This window comes from Amblyraja radiata, chromosome 10, assembly GCF_010909765.2.
Source record: "Amblyraja radiata isolate CabotCenter1 chromosome 10, sAmbRad1.1.pri, whole genome shotgun sequence".
Classification (NCBI taxonomy): Eukaryota; Metazoa; Chordata; class Chondrichthyes; order Rajiformes; family Rajidae; genus Amblyraja; species Amblyraja radiata.
This window is the reverse complement of record NC_045965.1, coordinates 47,257,844-47,278,019: the sequence shown is the minus strand read 5'-3', so window position 1 is coordinate 47,278,019 and position 20,176 is coordinate 47,257,844. Positions and strand designations below refer to the sequence as shown.

At 44.0% G+C, this 20,176-nt stretch overlaps 1 protein-coding gene across 2 annotated transcripts in view; it reads left to right on the top strand.

Annotated features, from left to right (window-relative positions):
* Positions 1 to 1,896: 1,896 nt before the first annotated feature.
* Positions 1,897 to 20,176, top strand: part of eif2b3 (eukaryotic translation initiation factor 2B subunit gamma) — a 91,174-nt gene continuing 72,894 nt past the window's right edge. The window contains exons 1-3 of one of the 2 annotated variants that reach the window (XM_033028739.1): positions 1,897 to 2,101; positions 11,752 to 11,910; positions 19,815 to 19,954. In XM_033028739.1, coding sequence (XP_032884630.1) covers positions 11,763 to 11,910; positions 19,815 to 19,954 — 288 coding nt within the window. In that variant the 5' untranslated portion in view covers positions 1,897 to 2,101; positions 11,752 to 11,762. The remainder of the gene's footprint in view (positions 2,102 to 11,751; positions 11,911 to 19,814; positions 19,955 to 20,176) is intronic. The other variant, XM_033028740.1, reaches the window with a different exon arrangement.

Sequence of the window (20,176 nt, the reverse complement as noted above, 5' to 3'; positions counted from 1 at the left end):
TCTATTATTCTTCCAACAATGGTTGTATCGTCTGTAAATTTAAAGGTGGCATAGGAACTGTGTCTGGCTACAGCTGCCGACAACATTATATGACATGGGTATGAGAGAGAGTTGAGCAGGGGACTGAGCCCACAGCCTTGAGGTGCTCCTGTATTGATTGTTATTGAGGAGGAAGCTTTGTTGCCAATTTGTACTGCCGATTGTGGTCTGCCAATGAGCAAGTCAAGAATCCAGTTGCATAGGGACAAGCAGAGATCCAACTCTCTAAGCTGAATGATAAGTTTACAGGGGTTGATGGTGTTGTTGTCGATGAACTGATGTTGCCTGATGTCAGTGGTCTGATTGTCCAAGTGGTCCAATTCAGATTGTCCAAGTGGTCCAATTCACCAACCGTCATAACGGATCAACAGGGGCTGCAGTGAGTCGCAGCCTCTGTTGATCCGTTATGATGGTAGGTAAATTAGGAGTTCAGGTCATTACTAAGGCAGGAGTTGATATGCGTCATAACTAATCTCTCGCAGTACTTTATCACCACAAACATCAGTGCCACCGGTCCATGGTCATTGAGGCATGTTAACTTGTTCTTTGTGTACACTGTGGATGTTCTTTTAAAGCAGGTGGGGATCTCAAGCAGCAGTGAGATGGTGAAGATGTCCGCACATATTCCAGTCAGATAATCCACACAGGTATTAAGAACGCGGCCAGGTACACTAGTGGGGCTGGACACTTTACTGAAGGTCCAGCTTCCTGAAGGATCTTCTGATGTTGGCCTCAGTGACTGAGATTATAATGTCGTCGGCAGCTGTGAGGACCCGAGAATTTACAACAATGTTCTCCCTTTCGAAGTGAGCATAGAAAGCTTTGAACTTGTCCAGGAGTATTGCCTCGCTGTCGCTTGAGCCACTACTTGGTTTTCCTTAAATGATGTAACGGCTTACAAGCCTTGTCACAGCTGTCAAATGTCCGGCTTTCTCGATGGCCTTATTGAGGTTGTACCTTGAATATGACTCTGCATTTGAACCCCCAAGATATGGTCCTCAGTAGATTGGGGACCTCCTGGTTCATCCACGGCTTCTGGTTAGGGTATTAGTGGGAACCCACACAGCCACACATTTCCTTATGAAGTAACAACTGTGACATATTTGTTCATATCCATTGCTGAGTCCTCGAACACCATCCAGTCTACCAACTCCAAACTGTCCAAACTCCTCCAATTCCCTGACCAGCTCTGTGCAATGTTTACCACTGGAGCTGCATTCTTCAGTTGTTGTCTAAGCGCAGATTGAAGTATAAAAATGTTGCACAAATGTTAGGGTGACAAATTGAATTTTAGCCTTAATTACTAGGGGTATAAAAGATTCTGAAGGGGGATTGATTGGATAGATGCAGAGGTGATTTTCCCTCAGTGTCTAGAACTGAGAAGCATAATTTTAGAATACCAGATTGTCTACTTCACATGGGAATGAAGAGGACTATCTTCTGTCAGAGAGCCATGACTCTGAAATTCTTTCCCCTGGAGAACTAAGGAGGCCATTCAAGGTAATGAGTGGCAGACATTTAAACCACAAGAGAGTCAAGGAATGTGAATAGTGTGTAAATAAATTGGCGTCACGGTCGAGATTGGATCTTATCGATTAATGGAACATGCTTGAGGGCGGCACTGCCGCTCCTGTTTCTGAGGGTCTTTCAAATAAAATGAGTCTAAAGGAACCACGGACATCCTTAACTAATGTTATATATTTAACCTATTTACCTAGTAGCTGTGCGTTTGTTTTGCGTTGTTGTGAGAACTGTTATTAGGTTGTGCAAGTGAGCACAGTGTCCTCCAGCTGACTCCAGCCGTCCTGCTTATCAGTTGCAGCAGGCCCATTGCAGACCCGGAACTGTAGATCGAAGGCGCAACGAACCCAGTTCATCCGGACACCAAGCGCACATGTTGTGTCCGCGCTCCTTTTAACTCCCCGGGTCCAGTCACACACAGAAACTGTCCAGCCTGCTCCCGGCGTTGAGTTTTTTTTACACCGTCCACCTTGTTTTTTCTCTAACAACATCGGTGGAGGCTGCTGTGCTCCGCCGGCTGCGCCGCAGAGCCCGCGCTAAGGTAAACGACAGGAGAGCGGCCTGGGCCTGAAGCCGGAGAGTGTGAGCCCAGGACTGGGTGCAGGGGACAGGGGGACAGGAGAGGGGGTTGTGATCCAGGGAGAAAGCATCGGGCTCCGGGGGAGAAAGGACTGGGGTCGAGGGGAGAAAGTATTGGGTTTGCATCAGTGCCGGCTCTGATTTGTTCTGAACCTCTTCATACTTTTAGTTTCCCCCTCCCCTGAATCTCAGTCTGAAGAAAAGTCCTCAATCAAAACGTCTCCAGAGATGCTGCCTGACCCACTGACTTACTCCAGCATGTTGTGTGTCTGTGGGAGGTGAAGGATGACGGGTAGGTGGAGCTGAGGGGTGGGAGGAGGTTGCAGTTGGGACACAGGCAACTGGGTAATAGGGGGAAGATGCATGGATTTGCAAATGATAGCAAAACAACAAACTCAAATCTAGACACGAGGGGCTGCAGATGCTGGTTTACCAAATAAAAGGCACAAAATGCTGGAGTATATCAATGGGTCAGGCAGCATCTCTGGGGAACATGGATAGGCGACATTATGGGTCAGGATCTTTCTTCCTAATTGTAGTAGGGGGGAGAAAACTGGAAGACAGGTGAGGGTGGGATAAAGTCTGACAAGTGATAGATTGATAAAGGTTTGAGTTCAGCTTATTGTCACATGTACTGAGGTAGTGAAAAGCTTTTGTTGCGCACTAAAGAGAATACATGATTACAATAGAGCTATCCACAGTGTACAGATACATGATAAAGGGAATAACGTGAATGACGTTTAGTGCAAGGTAAAGTTTGATCAAAGATAGTCCGAGGGTCTCCAATGAGGTAGATAGAACCTCAGGACTGCTCTCTAGTTATTGGTTGGATGGTTCAATTGCCTGATAACAGCTCGGAAGAAATTATCCCTTGCACCTGGAGATGTGCTTTTTTACACTTCTATACCTTTTGCCCATGGGAGAGGGGAGAGGGGAGGTGGGAGTGGCTGGGGTGCGACTCGTCCTTGATTATGTTGCTGGCCTTGCCGAGGCAGCGTGAGGAGTGTTTTGTGTGATGGTCTGGGCTGCGTCCACACTTAAATCTGCAATTTATTGCGGTCTTGGATGGAGCTGTTCCCAAACCATGCTGCGATACCTTGCTAATGCTACATGGGATTGTTTGGACTAGATTTGAAGGGGGGATGGGATCGCGTACAGGACAGAGTCACGTGAGAGGCTAGACCTTGGTATGGAGGGTGGTGAGAGAAAGGTTAGTGGACAGAATGGGCATGTGAAAGGCGGAGCGCGAGGAAGGAGTGTTGGTTTAAACGGCATGTATTTTAATGCAAGGGGCCTGACGGGTAAGGCAGATGAGCTTAGGGCATGGATAGGTACGTGCGACTGGAAAGATGTAGCCATGACTGAAACCTGGCTAAGGGAGGGGCGGGGCTGGCAGCTCAATGGGGTACACGAGCTTCAGGAGAGCCGGGGGGTGAGGGTAAAAGAGGAGGGGGGGGGTTGCATTGTTGGTTAAAGAGTATGTCACGGCTGTGGTCAGAGATTACATTATGTCTAGTGAGGCTATATGGGTAGAGCTGAGGAACAAGAAAGGGATAATCACCTTGTTGCGGTGTACTACAGACCCCCGAATAGTGAACGGGAATTAGAAGAACAAATATACCAGGAGATTGCAGACAGCTGCAGGTCAAATACGGTTGTTATAGTAGGGGATTTTAACTTTCCCAATATTGAATGGGAAAATCATAGTGAGAAGGGTTTAAATGGGGTGCAATTCCTCAAAAGTGTTCAGGAGAGTTTTCTTAAGGAGTATGTAGAGGCCCCCACACGTGAGAGGGCAACACTGGATCTAGTATTGGGATATTGGGAGGGGCAAGTTAATGAAGTGTTTGTGGAGGAGCCTTTTGGGACCAGGGACCACAGAGACCACTGTCTGAAGAAGGGGTCTCGACCTGAAACGTCACCTTTTCGTTCGCTCCATAGATGCTGCCTCACCCGCTGAGTTTCTCCAGCATTTCTGTCTACCTTCGATTTTTCCAGCATCTGCAGTTCTTTCTAAAGAACAGTTCGATTAGGTTAAAGATAGATATGGATAGGGATGGAGAGGGTACACATGTTAAAATGCTCAACTGGGGTAATGCCGACTTTGAGAGTATGAGAGATGGTCTCGCTCAAGTTGACTGGAGCAGGTTATTTGAGGGGAAGGGAACATCAGCCAAGTGAGATGTTTTTAAAAGTGTGCTGACACAAGCTATGGATGTGTACGTCCCCGTTAGAGTGAAGGGCAAAGTTGACAAACGTAAGGAAGCTAATCTGATGAGGGAAATTGCGGCATTGGTCAAAATCAAGAAGGATGCATGGGACAGGTTTAGGCAGCTGGGATCAAGTGCATCCCTGGAGCAGTTTCGGGAACTATGGAGTAAACTGAAAAAGGAGATCAGAAGGGCAAAAAGGGGCCAGGAGATAGCTCTGGCGGGTAGCATTAAGGACAATCCCAAAAGATTTTATAAATGCACAAGGGGGAAAAGGGTAATTAGAGAGACAGTGGGATCTCTCAGGAATCAAAGCGGTCACCTCTGCGCGGAGCCACAGGAGATGGGCAAGGTACTAAATGAGTATTTCTCCTCTGTATTTACCGAGGAGAAAAACAGTAGGACGGAGGAACTTGGGGCAGTCAATGGAAGTGTCTTGAGAGCAGTCAGTGTTACCGTTGAAGAAGTACTGAAAGTACTATCGTGTATGAAGGTAGACAAATCTCCAGGGCCTGATCAGATATATTCAAAGGCATTGCGGGAAACTAGCGAGGAAATTGCGGGAGCCCTGGTTGAAATTTACGAGTCGTCCTTAAATGCAGGAGAGGTGCCGGAAAAATAGAGGGTGGCAAATGTTGTTTCAAGCAGGGCTGCAGGGAAAATGCTGGGAACTATAGGCCGGTGAGCTTAACATCTGTAGTTAAACAGTTACTAGAGAGTATTCTGAGGAATAGGTTATACAGGCATTTGGATGGGCAAGGGCTGATTAGGGATAGTCAGCATGGTTTTGTACATGGGAGGTCGTGTCTCACAAATCTGATTGATTTTTTTTTAAGAAGTGACCAAAAAGGTCGATGAGGGCAGAGCTGTGGATGTTGTGTACATGGATTTCAGTAAGGCATTCGACAAGGTTCCGCATGGTAGGCTGCTCTGGAAGGTTAGATCGCATGGGAACCAAGGAGAGATAGCTGAATGGATAGCAAATTGGCTCCATGGAAGGAAGCAATGGAAAGGGTGATGGTGGAAGGTTGCTTCTCGGACTGGAGGCCTGTGACTAGTGGTGTGCTTCAGGGTTCGATGCTGGGACCCATTACTGTTTGTCATCTACATCAATGATTTGGATGAGAACATACAGGGCAAGATTAGCAAGTTTGCCAATTATACAAAAGTGAGTTGTTTTGCAGATAGTGAATATGGTTGTGAACAATTGCAGCAGGATCTGGATCGATTGGCCAGGTGGTCTGAGAATGTTTAATGGAATTTAATGCAGAGAAATGTGAGGTGTTGCATTTTGGGATGTCGAACAAGGATAGGACCTACACAGTAAACGATAGGTCTCTGGGGACTCTGTAGAGCAGAGGGATCTAGGAGTGCAGGTGCATGGTTCCTTGAAGGTCAAGTCGCAGATAGATTATGTCGTCAAAAAGGCTTTTGGCACATTGGCCTTCATCCGTCAGAATATTGAGTATAGAAGTTGGGAAGTCATGTTGCAGTTGTATAAGACATTGGTGAGATTGCATTTAGAATATTGTGTTCAGTTCTGAGCACCAAGTTATAGGAAAGATACTATCAAGCTTGAAAGGGTTCAGAAAAGATTTACGAGGACGTTGCCAGGACTAGAGGGCGTGAGCTATAGGGACTGGTTGAGTAGGCTGGTCTCTATTCCTTGGAGCGCAGGAGGATGAAGGGTGATCTTATAGAGGTGTACAAAATCATGAGAGGAATAGATCAGGTAGATGCACAGAGTCTCTTTTGTCTACCTTTGATTTTCCAGCATCTGCAGTTCCTTCTTAAGCACAGAGTCACTTGCCCAGAGTAGGGGAATCGAAGACCATAGGTTCAAGGTTGTAAAGAGGAGTCATAACACACTGTGTCTTTACTACTGTCTATTCATGATACACATACATTGCTGCCCTAGCTGGTCGTGGTCTGTCACCGGAACCAGAGAGAGAGATCCATGGGTGGGAAGGTTGTAATTATACTTGTGATATGGGGAGTGGTTAGTAGTGGTGAGGTCACTATGTTAAAGGTACATGCACATGTCATCTACATCCTTCCCCTTGGAAATGAAAAGCAATACAGTAGTGACAGGGCGACCACGTCTCATACGCTACGAGCAGGTAAGCAAACAGTTAAGCAAAATCACCATAACGGACAGGCGGCTTGACCACCCGCCCGGACCGGGTACGCAGCTCGCCATCTCCCCCCTCTGCAGGAAGAAAAGGAGCAGGTGCGGGTGAGCGAACCGGGGACCCGGGAGGAGAAGGAGAAGATGGAGACGGAGGAGGGGATGCAGGCGCAGCAGCGGGAAGACGGGCAGGCGAGGGAGGATTGGCTGTTGGAGAGCGGGGCTGATAGAGCTGAGAAGGCAGGGGCCGAGGCAGGCGTGGAGCGGCAGGCAACGTGGCAGACAGCAGGGGGGCAAAGGGGTCGGCAGGCGGTGGTGGGGGCTCATTGACAAGCCGCAGATGTTGGCGGGACCGGCGATAAATGGTACCGTCATGGTCGACTAGATAGGACCGCGGCGAACCAGCAGTACCGACGACGATGGCAAGCCTGGAGTGACCGGAAGGGGACTGCATCCGGACGACTTGGCCAGGGAACAGACGCGGGAGGGGACGGCAGGACTTGTCGTGGGAGCGCTTTTGGATTTCTTGCTTGAGGGCAATGCGCTCCTGGACGGCAGCGGGCTGGAGAACAGAGGGCACGAGGGACCGCTGGGTTACCGGGATCGGAGGTCTCGTAGTGCGAGACATCAGCCGCTGTGCCGGCGAGCCCAAGGCAGGGTCGCGGGAGATGTTTCGAAGGTTGAGGAGGGCCAGGTAAAAGTCAGAATGGGACAGTCTACAATGTTCCAGCAAGTCCTTAGCACTGCGGACAGCGCGCTCTGCCAGGCCGTTCCTTTGCGGGTACTCTGGGCTGCTGGTATAGTGTCGGAAGTTCCAGGTGACAGCGAAATTCCGAAATTCGGCACTTGAGAACTGGCTGCCGTTGTCCGATTGAAGACTTGCCGGGGAGCCAAAGGTTGCGAAGTGGCGGCGCAGCTTCCCGATAACGGCCGAAGAGGTGAGGGAGTGCAGCTGGTCAACCTCGAACCAGCTGGAGTACGAGTCAACAAGGACCTGGAAGTGCTTGCCACGCCACTCGAAAATGTCAGTGGCGACGGCCATCCAGGGCAGCTTGGGGGCCGGCTGTTGCAGAAGCGGCTGCCGTTGCTGATGGGGAGCGAGGCTATTGCAGGTAGAGCAGGCGGAGACCCTCTCCCGGATGTCTTGGGCCATGCCGGGCCAGTAGAACTGACTCTGGGCCTGAGACAGAGTGGCCTCGGCCCCAGGATGACCGCGGTGGGCGGTCTGAAAGTAGTGGTCTCGCAGCGCAGCAGGCACAACGACCTTGTGTCCCTTCACGACCACGCCGTCGTGCAGCACGAGCTCGTCACGGACCAGGAAGTAGGGCACGGCACCAGCCGGCAAGGATGAACGACGGTCTGGCCAGCCCTGCCGGATGACGTCGGCAAGCTGCTGCAGGGCAGGATCCTTGGCAGTGTTGCTGACCAGGGACTGCATCTGCTGTGAAGGCACAATGTTAACGTTAAGCACCATCAGGTCAGACGATTCATATGGATGGCGATCGGTGGACGTTAGCGGTGCGCGAGACAGCGTGTCAGCCACGAACATGTCCTTGCCCTTGCGATATACAATTCTGAACATAAAACGCTGGAGCTGCAGCATCATGCGCTGCAACCGGGACGAGGCAACGTGGATCGGCTTGTTGAGGATAGAGACCAGCGGCTGGTGGTCGGTCTCGATCGTGAAGCTGTTGCCCAGAATATAGTCCCTGAACTTGGAGCAGGCAAACACCACAGCAAGCAGCTCCTTCTATATCTGAGCATAGCGCTGCTCGGCAGGGGTCATGGTGCGGGAGATACAAAAAAACACACAGGATAGGGAACTGGGTCAAAAGTAAAGAAAACCCGACAAACAGGAGGCGCAAAGGTACGATTCTGACACCATGTAAAGAGTAGTCATAACACACTGTGTCTTTACTACTGTTTATTCATGATACACATACATTGCTGCCCTAGCTGTTCGTGGTCTGTCACCGGAACCAGAGAGAGAGATCCATGGGTGGGAAGGTTGTAATTATACTTGTGATATGGGGAGTGGTTAGTAGTGGTGAGGTCACTATGTTAAAGGTACATGCACATGTCATCTATAAAGGTGAAGGGGAAAAGATTTAATAGGAATCCGAGGGGTAACCTTTTCACATAAAGGGTGGTGAGTGTATGGAACAAGCTGCCAGAGGAGGTAGTTGAGGCTGGGACTGTCCCATCGTTTAAGAAACAATTAGACAGGTACATGGATAGGACAGGTTTGGAGGGATATGCACCAAGCGCAGGCAAGTGGGACTAGTGAAGCTGGGACATTGTTGGCCAGTGAGGGCAAGTTGGGCCGAAGGGCCTGTTTCCACACTGTATCACTCTATGACTTCCGATAAAATACTTTCTACGGCGCACCTGTAGAAATTGGTGAGAATTGTTGGGGACATGCTGAACTTTCAAAGCCTTCTAGAGAAATAGTGGCGTTAGTATGCTTTCTTGACCATTGCTTCAATATGGGTGGTCCAGGACAAGTTGTTGGTGATATTTACTCTGAGGAATTTGAAGCTTTCAACCATCTCTACTTCGGCACCGTAAATACAAACTGGGCTCTGTGTACAACTTCACTTCCTGAAGTCTATCACTATCTCCTTTGTCTTGCTGACATTGAGAGAAAGGTTGGTGTCTGAGACACCAGGTCACGAGTTTCTCAATCTCCCTCCTGTACTCCGTCTCATCACTATTTGATATTCGGCCCACAATGGTGGTGTCATCTGCAAATGTTTCAATTGAATTGGATTTGTACTTGGCTGCATGGAAAGGGGTTGGAATTGGCAAATGGGTGGACAAAGGGCTGGGATGAAAAGACAAAAAGTGCCTGGAAGAAGCATGAAAATTGAAGAATTTAATGTTTATGCCTTTTAGTTGCAAGTTATCCAAGTGGAATATCAGGCACTGTTTGTTCATTTTGCATATGGCCTCGCGTGAAGCCCAGGATAGTTAGGTCAGTCAAGGAATAGGAAGGGGAGTTAAAATGATTAGCAACTGGGAAATCCAGCAGGTCTTGGCGGACCGAGCGCAAGTGTTTGGCGAAACAGTTTCCAGGTATACGCTTGGTCTTTTTAAATAACCAGTTAAAGTAGAGGAGGTGGATGTGAACCTCTGTTTCATTTGAAAGGGCTGCCGTTAGCCCTGCATGGATATCAGGGAGGTGGAATTGGGACATCTCCTGCGATTGCATAGCACAATATCTGGGAAGAGGGTGGTTTGGGTGGGAAGGGAAGAATGAACAAATTAATAATTAATAAAGCATATGTAATCATGTGGGTAGTGCGATGAATGTGTAAACAGCTGCTGAGGGTGATTGGCGAGGATGCGGAGGCTAATGTTGTGGGATTCTGATACATAGAGAAGGTAATAATGGGAATCTTTAAGGGACAGATGAAGGGTCCCAATCCAAGATGCCGACCATTCCTTACCTTGCACGTTTGCTGCTGCCAGTGAATTCCTCCAGCAGCCTGCATTTTGTTCCAGATGCCAGCATTTGCCATCTCTCGTGTCTCTGTATCTGGTCTGATCAGAGCTCGTCGAACATTTCCAATAAAATAGGGCAAGAAATTTTGATGTACAAAGAATCTTTGATATAATGGAAACTCTTGCAGCTTCTGTCACTTTGTCTAATTTGTGCGATACTGGACAAAGTGCTATTGCTGGAGAATTATTTTGCATTTGGAGTTCACATTTCCATTGTGGATCATGAACACCAGCAATAATTTTCATAACTTTCACATACTTTTCACAAATAAATAATTCCCGAGGTACTTTGCTGGGGCAAAAATAAGAACAACATGGCAGTAAATCTTCATAAACAGAAGAGGCAAAGAATGAGGATTTGTAAGGGAGAATTCAAGGTAGCATTGACTGAGGTAGTTGAATTACTTTATAGTCGTACTTGGAATGAAAGGGACAAAGGGACACATGAAAGGTCAGATTTGGCAGGGCTGGTCACTGGAATTAAAATAGAAATGTAATATGAGGAAAAGTTGCATTATTGGGGGCATGGCAAAGTCACATTTGCATGAGAAAATACAGATGTAATGAGATGGGAGTGGGGGGGGGGAGAAAAAGCAGAAGTGGAGAAGTACCAAGGATGCTTTAAGGGGCTGTCCCACTGCGGCGACCTAATTGGCGAGTTTAAAAGAGTTTAGGAGCGTTTGAGAAAGTGCCATGTTGAAGACCTCCTTCGACTATGTTGAAGACTAGCTTCGGGAAAATTGGACACCAAATAGTGGAGAGTGAAGACTATTTCCTTCGACCTCCCTTCGACTGTAGAAGAATACGACTACCTTCGATTACTTTTGATTACCTTCGACTACCCTCGATTATCTACGACTAACATGCTGACCTACTACGACCTACTTCGACTAAACCTATGAGTAAAAAAAACATCGATTTTTTTTCCATGGCGACCTTTTTTTACTCGCGGGCATTTTCCAGCATGTTGAAAAATACGCCGCGATCTAGCTGAGGCCTCGAGTACACGGGGACTACTCTCGAGCATGAAGGAGAGTTACAAATACCTCCTAGGACCTCGTGTCGACCATGCTGCGAGTATGAGTCGAGGGAAAACTCTTCTAAACTCGCCAGTTAGGTCGCCGCAGTGAACCAGCTCCTTTAGCATGTTCGAAAGTTAACATGGGACCTGAATGAGTTTGGGCAAGATTGTGATTTGAGGGTCGAGAATGTGTGAGATGGAAGGAAGAAATTTTGGCAATGGCTAACTTATTGGGCACAGGATCAAAACCACTTGCTCACTCCATTATTGCACTTTAGTCCTTCGGTTACTCTGTTATTGAGCTTTAGCATTTTCTTTTGCACTCTTTCAAATTACAATCTGTGTACCATTCTGTTTACATTTGTCAATATATTTATTGTTGTATCTATGATCATGTGTATGGGCATCCAATTAACTTAATGTGAACAAGGAATTTCATTGCACCGGCATTTATGACAGTAAACTAATCTGAATCATTTTTTGAGGTGGGACTAAGCTATTTTACCAATGGCTAATTTATAAGTTTTAAAGCTCAGCAATAGGTTGAACAGACTATCAAGGTTGTTTTAAAGATTGATTAAGTCTGTGTGATTTGCTGCAGGAATTGGACTGTCAGAAACATCCTCATTTGTATTGTTATGATGAATCCTAAAGTCAGATGGAATGGACCTGACCTTTGATAGTTGTCATGCATAGTTCATCAAATGCTAATGTATGCATTGTTCAAATATAGATTTTATGTTTTATAGAAAACCATAAGATGGAGTTCCAGGCTGTGTTGATGGCAGCTGCTGGGGGCTCCCGCATGATGGACCTCACCTCCAGTATCCCAAAGCCCCTTCTACCAGTTGGAAACAAACCACTAATATGGTATCCTCTAAACCTTTTGGAACGACTTGGGATTGAAGGTAGGATTGCTGCAGCAAAAGAATTGGCCAACGATATGTTAACGAATATTAATTGAAGTTGGCTTCATTCTTAAAGCTAGCAATAACAGATTTTCTGAGACTTCCCTTGGATTTTGAAACATTTTTTCTCACAGAGAGTGGTGAGTCTGTGGAATGCTCTGCCTCAGAGGGCGGTGGAGGCAGGTTCTCTGGATGCTTTCAAGAGAGAGCTAGATAGGCTCTTAAAAATAGTGGAGTCAGCGGATATGAGGAGAAGGCAGGAATGGGGTACTGATTGGGGATGATCAGCCATGATCACATTGAATGGCGATGCTGGCTCGAAGGGCCGAATGGCCTACTCCTGCACCTATTGTCTATTTTGGTGTGTTGATGAACCATTCCTGTTTCACACCCCTCCGTGGGACTGGATTTTTATTGGCTAATAATAGCCAGGTATTGCTCCTTTCCTGAAAATGACAATTTTATACCTGGAATATCAGCTTCCTAAGATAGACACAAAAATCTGGAGTAACTCAGTGGGTCAGGCAGGATCTCTGGTGAAAAGGAATAAGTGGCATTTCGGGTTGAGACCTGAAGAAGAGTCTCGATCCAGAGGTGCTGCCTGACCTGCTGAGTTACTCCAGCTTTTTGTTTCTTTCTTCAGTGTCAAGATTCCCATCCACAATATATACAATAGCCTCCATAATGTTTGGGACAAAGGCCCATCGTGTATTTATTTGCCTCTGCACTCCACATTTTGAGATTTGTAATAGAAAAAAAAACATGTGGTTAAAGTGCACTTTGTTAGATTTTAATAAAGGCCATTTTTATACATTTTGATTTCACCACATATAAATTACAGCTGTGTTTATACATAGTCCCCCCATTTCAGGGCACCATAATGTTTGGGACACATGGCTTAATTGGTGTTTGTCATTGCTCTTGTGTGTTTAATTGTCTCCTTAATGCAGGTATAAGAGCTCTCAGCACCTAGTCTTTCCTCCATCCAGTCTTTCCATCACCCTTGGATACTTTTGTTGTTGTTTATCAACATGATGACTAAATTTGTGCCACTGAAAGTTAAAGAAGCCATTATGAGACTGAGAAACAAGAATAAAACTGTTAGAGTCTTCAGCCAAACCTTAGGCTTACCAAATTCAACTGTTTGGAACATCATTAAGAAGAAAGAGCACTGGTGAGCTTACTAATCGCAAAGGGACTGGCAGGCCAAGGAAGACCTCCACAGCTGATGGCAGAAGAATTCTCTCTATTATAAAGAAAAATCCCCAAACACCTGTCCGTCAGATGAGAAACACTCTTCAGGAGTCAGGTGTGGATTTGTCAATGACCACTGTCTGCAGAAGATTTCATGAACAGAAATACAGAGGCTACACTGCAAGATGCAAACCACTGGTTAGCTGCAAAAATAGAATGGCCAGGTTACAGCTTACCAAGAAGTACTTAAAAAAGCAACCACAGATCTGGAAAAAGGTCTTGTGGACAGATGAGATGAAGATTAACTTATATCAGAGTGATGACAAGAGCAAAGTATGGAAGAGAGAAGGAACTGCCCAAGATCCAAAGCATACCACCTCATCTGTGAAACACGGTGGTGTGGGTGTTATGGCCTGGGCCAGTATGGCTGCTGAAGGTACTGGCTCACTTATCTTCATTGATGATACAACTGCTGATGGTAGTAGCATAATGAATTCTGAAGTGTATAGACACATCCTATCTGCTCAAGTTCAAACAAATCGCTTGAAACTCATTGGCCGACGGTTCATTCTACAGCAAGACAATGTTCCCAAACTTACTGCTAAAGCACAGTAGGAGTTTTTCAAAGCTAAAAAATGGTAAATTCTTGAGTGGCCAAGTCAATCACCCGATCTGAACCCAATTGAGCATGCCTTTTATATGCTGAAGAGAAAACTGAAGTAGACTAGCCCCCAAAACAAGCTAAAGATGGCTGCAATACAGGCCTGGCAGAGCATCACCAGAGAAGACACCCAGCAACTGGTGATCGCAGACTTCAAGCAGTCATTACATGCAAAGGATATGCAACAAAATACTAAACATGACTACTTTCATTTACATGACATTGCTGTGTCCCAAACATTATGGTGCCCTGAAATGGGGGGACTATGTGTAAACACTGCTGTAATTTCTACATGGTGAAACCAAAATGTATAAAAATGCCTTTATTAAAATCTGGCAAATGTGCACTTTAACCACATGTGATTTTTTTCTATTACAAATCTGAAATTGTGGAGTACAGAGGCAAATAAATAAATGATGGGTCTTTGTACCAAACAATATGGAGGGCACTGTAGGTGACTCCTACATGGGGAGGGGGAGGATTGCGTTCCTAGGAATCAGTTCTATCATGATCTTCCATAACATGAAGCCGCATCACCTGCACATGTGGCCAAAAATATAAGGCTTAGGAAAATGTTTTTAATAATTAACCTTTTATAACCATAAATTCCGTCATAGCTTAAATTTTGGGGAGTTTGTAAATTGTACAAGGACATACTTCCATTGCCCAAAGGCTACAATCTGGTATAAAATGCTACGTTTTCTGATTAAAGATTTTGTAGCAGAAGTTATCTTCACCATTAAAATCTCCATCTTGGAGGTTGGAGCCATCTGACAATGGCTTGGCTTGAAAGAAAGTTGTACCAATTTTTAGTTTAGTTATGAGATGTAGCATGAAAGCAGGCTGTTTGGCCCACCAAGTTCATGCCAACGATCGAACACCTGCTCACATAATTCTATGCTATCCCTCTTTCTCATCCACTCCTTATAAACGAGGGGCAATTTACTGTCCAATTAAGTTATAAATCCACACATCTTTCAGACCTGGGAGGAAACCCATGCGGTCACAGGGATAGCATGTAAACTCCACAAAGACAGCGTCCAAGATCAGGATCGAACCCAAGTCTGCTGCTATGAGGCAGCAGCTGGGCAGCAGCATCACTGCTGCAATCCATGACTTTCAACGCCTTGTATTACTTATTACATTTTAGTAAAATTGAGATGCTGTTGGGAGTTGGTTCACCCTCTGCAGGTCAGCAAATGAATAAGGTTAAATATGAGTTTTTTGCAGTTTAATTTAGATGAACACTTGAACACAAGCTTCAATTAGCACGTAGGTATTAATGTTATGGTGTTTCCAGTAATGGTTGTCTCTGTCACATTCTATTGGGTTTGTGTGGGTCACGTTGTACTATTATTTGTACGCCACTCAAGCCCACAGCTAAGTTCTCCTCCATCTTGACAGCATTTGCTGACCTGGAAATGCTTAATTAATTCTTACACTGCCATGAGATGGCGCTGCATCTTGTATAACTCACCAGGTTATTTTTATGAGCGGTATTTAGATCGGTATAACGAGCAAAAAATAAAGAGCTACAGGTAAATTCTTGTTGGTCAAAAAGAAAATAAGCCTTTAAGCACTGGGAAACAGGATTCTAATAATCAGAGATTTAATAAATTCAAACAAAATCGTGGTATTGCACGTTTTTCTTTGGTCCTTTGATAATACTGCAAAATTAAATTTTGGAAATTAAAAAATAACTATCTCAATCATTTGAGATGGCCTTTAAATGTTAGTGCATTCCTATTTATGAAGTGCAAGACACCCTTAAGGACATCTAGATCAGAAATTTACCAGTACTTTTTGTAATCCTGTAAGCCAGGAGTTCATGATGACATGGGTTTCATTTTTAAGAAACAAATTATATTTGTTGTTGCTGGGAGAAACTGAATATCATGGAGTGTGTCTGTAGTGGGGGATTGGTGGGGGGTGCGAAATGATCTTATAAATCATTGTAGATTTTGCTAACACTGAATTTTAATATATACGTTAGAACTTGGACAACACTGCAAAAGGTTGCTGAAAAAATGTGAATAATAATAATGAGATTGATTAGCTGAGTAGTACTACATGCTATTTGTAAGTGATTTTCGACAGGCGATTTTCAAACTGAAGACATTCCTCTTTATCAAAGTCACATGTAACGTTTCACATGTTTGTGACAAATATTTTCAAAAACAAATGTTGACTAGAATTGCATTTTTTGGAAGGTCAAAATGACCTTCACGAAAGGACTGGGTGAGGTCTGATTTAATCCTTCCTTTCACAAAATTTCCTTTGAGAGGATGATCTCTTCATTTCAGCATCATAAATCTCCATGAAATTTCTATGCTCTGGGCTTGAAATACCATCTCCCACTACACAGGAGCATTATTCATTTTTATAGTGAACCAATTTTCTTTTGGAGAACGATAGCTTTTTTTATATTTACAAGCAGATCACTCAAGGCAGATGATGCTTTTTAAAGTATTTTGACTGGTTTCTGAAATTAGTGAAGACATAAGGGACTGCAGATGCTGAAAACTTGAGCAAAAAGCAAACTGCTGGAGGAACTCTGGATCAGGGAGTATCTGAAAGGAAATGGGCAGATGAAGTTTGTCCCCTTCCCCTCACCACAATCTGTCAGCTATCTCCCCTCTAGATCTGATTTGATTTGATTTAATTTATTGTCAAAAAAAAAACTCTACTCCATTAATCTGAATAAAGGTTGTCTGTCCATTTCCCTCCAGAGTTTATTTTGTGTTCTGGAAGACCAGTGTTGACATTTCCATGTTCTGCATATAATAAAATACTGCATTTACTATGCAGTGTGGAAGACAAGTTTTCTTATCTTTAAGCAAAATCTGTTAAATAATAGCACCTGCTTCCGGAACTTGGTCTTGTCTTTAAGAACGGTGGTTGGTTTTGAAGATGAGTAAGGCAATATGACCATGTGTGTGGACATACTATAAGTATGAAGGTTGGTTTGAGTTCTTAATCACTGGCTGGATTTTTACACCCAGCACCTATATTTGAGAACAGAATCATGGTGATTTATGCTTCCAAAGTACTGAATGACATTCTGAGAACGTGAAAGGTTATTTACAAATCAAATGGAAGGGTGTCCTGCCCACACTCTTTATAATCGGACCAGTCATGAGGGAGAAGGTAGTAAATAGTTCACTCAATATGGTATGGCTAATAGTATTTTTGGAAAACATTAATAATTGATTTGCTTTGTTTCTACGAATAGTGCAAAAATGCTAATTCAGATTACTAACTTGTTTTCAAAAATGGCTCTCCGAAGGAATTAGCTCTGATGACCCATGCCTTCTGTAAATCTCTTGGCCCAATCTGTTAGACTCCATACTGGTATCAATCCTCAGATTTTTTCAGTGGACAGTCTAAATTCCACCTTCTATCTATTCATCATCTTCCCTCTACCTCGTGCTCCATTTGTCACAAACCCAAAACCCATCCCAGAGCAAGTGATGGATGTGTTTAATCTTTGTGGCAGATCAGGGATTTGTACTGATTCAGACCTCAAGGATTTCTATATTACATATTTTGAATAAAACCCTGATATATCCTGTGATTTGTGTTTTTAAATTAGTTCACTGTGGTTACTGTTTGAGAGTTATCCTTTGCAATGAAGGAAATAATAGATTTCTATCCAGCGGATATAAAATATTATGAATGCAGTGGGATGAATGGTCTCCTAATGGTGACAAATGTCTAGTTTCTGGGTGATTCATAAGGCAGCTTCCTGATAGATCTGTTACTGCCAGCTGTTTACCCTTGGTGACTAGCACTTTTCAGCTCTGTTCATGTTCTGTAAGCAAAGGATAACCAAAGGCTTCATGGAGTTAAATTCTGAAAGCAAGATGCTGCAAAAATTCAATTTAAACAAAGTTGACAGCTCGGGCATAGGTCTTCATCCCTACAATGCCCTTGTCATTGCTGCAGCTCTTCACTTGTGACGGGGAGTCTCAACACAAGACCCACCCTAGACCCACTGGAGAGCAGCATGGTGAAGGAGCAGCAGGTTATGGAGGATCTACTCCTTAACATTCTTGTGAGTTGAGGAGAGGAGAGGACAGGACAGGAAGTGACGAAATGCTGTCGTATAAAAATGTGGATTGCTGTGCACGGAATAAATAAAATAATTTGAAGAAGTATGTGAGAGCACCAACTGGAACAACGCTTTTAACATTGGGACCAGGATAATAATTTTCATTGTATGTGAAACTGCGGTTTCACTTAGAACTTGGTCTTCCAGATTTATTTTTCCCTTGTGCTGCATCTCAAATTCCTGATTGGGATGTGTTGGTGTCAGCAAGGTATTCTACTGCAATGCCATGTTCTTAATTAAACAGGAGATTTAAATAAACATGGATGGGGAAGCTGGGTTTCTTGCTGAGACGTTCCATTATCCATTCTCTGATGGTTTGATAGAGCACTGCTCTGATTTTCTGGCAATCCTTCCTAACCAGATTATTTAAAGTATTCGACAGACACCAGCCATCTGCTGTTAATATTAACGTAACCCCATTCCTGGAATTTGGAATCGGATTAATGCTTTCTCCTGGGAACAATGATGTCAGCGAGGGGTTTTAGAAGTATTATGCCTCTTTGTTCTTTTCAAAATCACTGCAACTAGATAACTAAATACCATGGTCTTATAACTACATCTGGGCAATGAAAATTTGCAGAGAACCTCTACATATTCTGCCATACTGTTCTAATCCATTGCTGCTTGACATCTTCTGCCATTGAAACCAAAAATGCTTCTTTATCTTTCATCTATTGTAACTTTTGATGCTTAGTGAAAGAAGAAAGGATATTGCCAGGTTCTAGAGGGTGTGAGCTGTAAGGAGAGGTTGAGTAGGCTGGGTCTCTATTCCATGGAGCACAGGAGGATGAGGGGAGATATTATAGAGATGTACAAAATTATGAGAGGAATAGATTGGGTCGATGCACAGAGTCTTTTGCCCAGAGTATGGGAATCGAGGACCAGAGGTTCAAGGTGAAGGGGAAAAGATTTAATAGGAATCCGAGGGGTAACATTTTCATACAAAGGGTGGTGGGTGTATGGAACAAGCTGCCAGAGGAGGTAGTTGTGGCTGGGACTATCCCATTGTTTAAGAAACAATTAGACAGGTACATGGATAAGACAGGGTTGGAGGGATATGGACCAAGCGCACGCAAGTGGGACTGGTGTAGCTGGGACATTGTTGGCTGGTATGGGCGTTGGGCAGAAGGGCCTGTTTCTACACTGTATCACTATGACTCTAAATCGAGGCATTATTGGTCACCCTATTCTGAACACTCTTAAATCTTACTATCTGATATTAAGATTATATTTTGCCTGAGATAATATAATTTAAATAAGATAAAAAATCAAATTATTGTTGTGATACCTCAGTGGGGGAAGGGGAAGATGTTACTTCATCTTTTGGTATTTCCATTAAAGTGCATATTTCCAGGGCTAACGCAAGCTATTATGTTACTAAGAAAGATAGACACAAAAAGCTGGAGTAACTCAGGCAGCATCTCTGGAGAGAAGGAATGGGTGACATTTCGGGTCGAGACCCTACTCTACTTTTCTATTCAGAAAAGTCCTTGATAGTTTGTATTTTTCTTTCTTAACCTTTTAAAGCTTAGTTATGCAGATTATTAACAAATTATTAATAAAAACATGACAGCTTGCTTCTGACTTATTAGTAGAATAATTGTAAAGTCTATATTGAAATCTTTCAGCATGTATTGAGCACTTCTAAGATCTAGATTACTTTGAGGATTGCCCATGGCCCATCTAGTTGTCAGACACTCCATCAACTATACACCAGGTCAGTTCACTTGAGTGAAGATGTGTGTTGAGTTTTAAATGACTAAAGTCAACAAAGAAACAACAATCTGAAATATCATGCAAAATGTTCTTCATAAACCCTTGTGTCTAATTGTAGATAAGCACCTTTGACATCTGAAAGGTTAAACAATTGATCATTTCCAAGTGCTTAGCTCTGCATGTACATTTTGATTGGGAATCCTTGTTTACTTTCCTTTCCAGAAGTAATTGTGATTACCACAAAAGAAGTCCATAAACAGCAACAGTTCGACACAAAAATGAAATTGGATATGGTGTATATTCCTGAAGACACTGACATGGGAACTGCTGACTCCTTACGAGAGATACATGGAAAAATTAAGGTAGTACATTATTTTGAAATTAAGGTATTACTGTATTAAGAGTCAATCAGTTATTCCCATTTTTAGGTATGTTGGGAGAATAGGTAACATACCTGTTTTCTACATTTCTTTGCATAAAGAATAATATTTTTGCAAGGTATAATTTTGTGCAGTCTGGAGTTTCAGGAATATATTTTCTGTTTCCAAGTTTGCAGATTTGTTTTTATTTTTCTAATCCTTCAG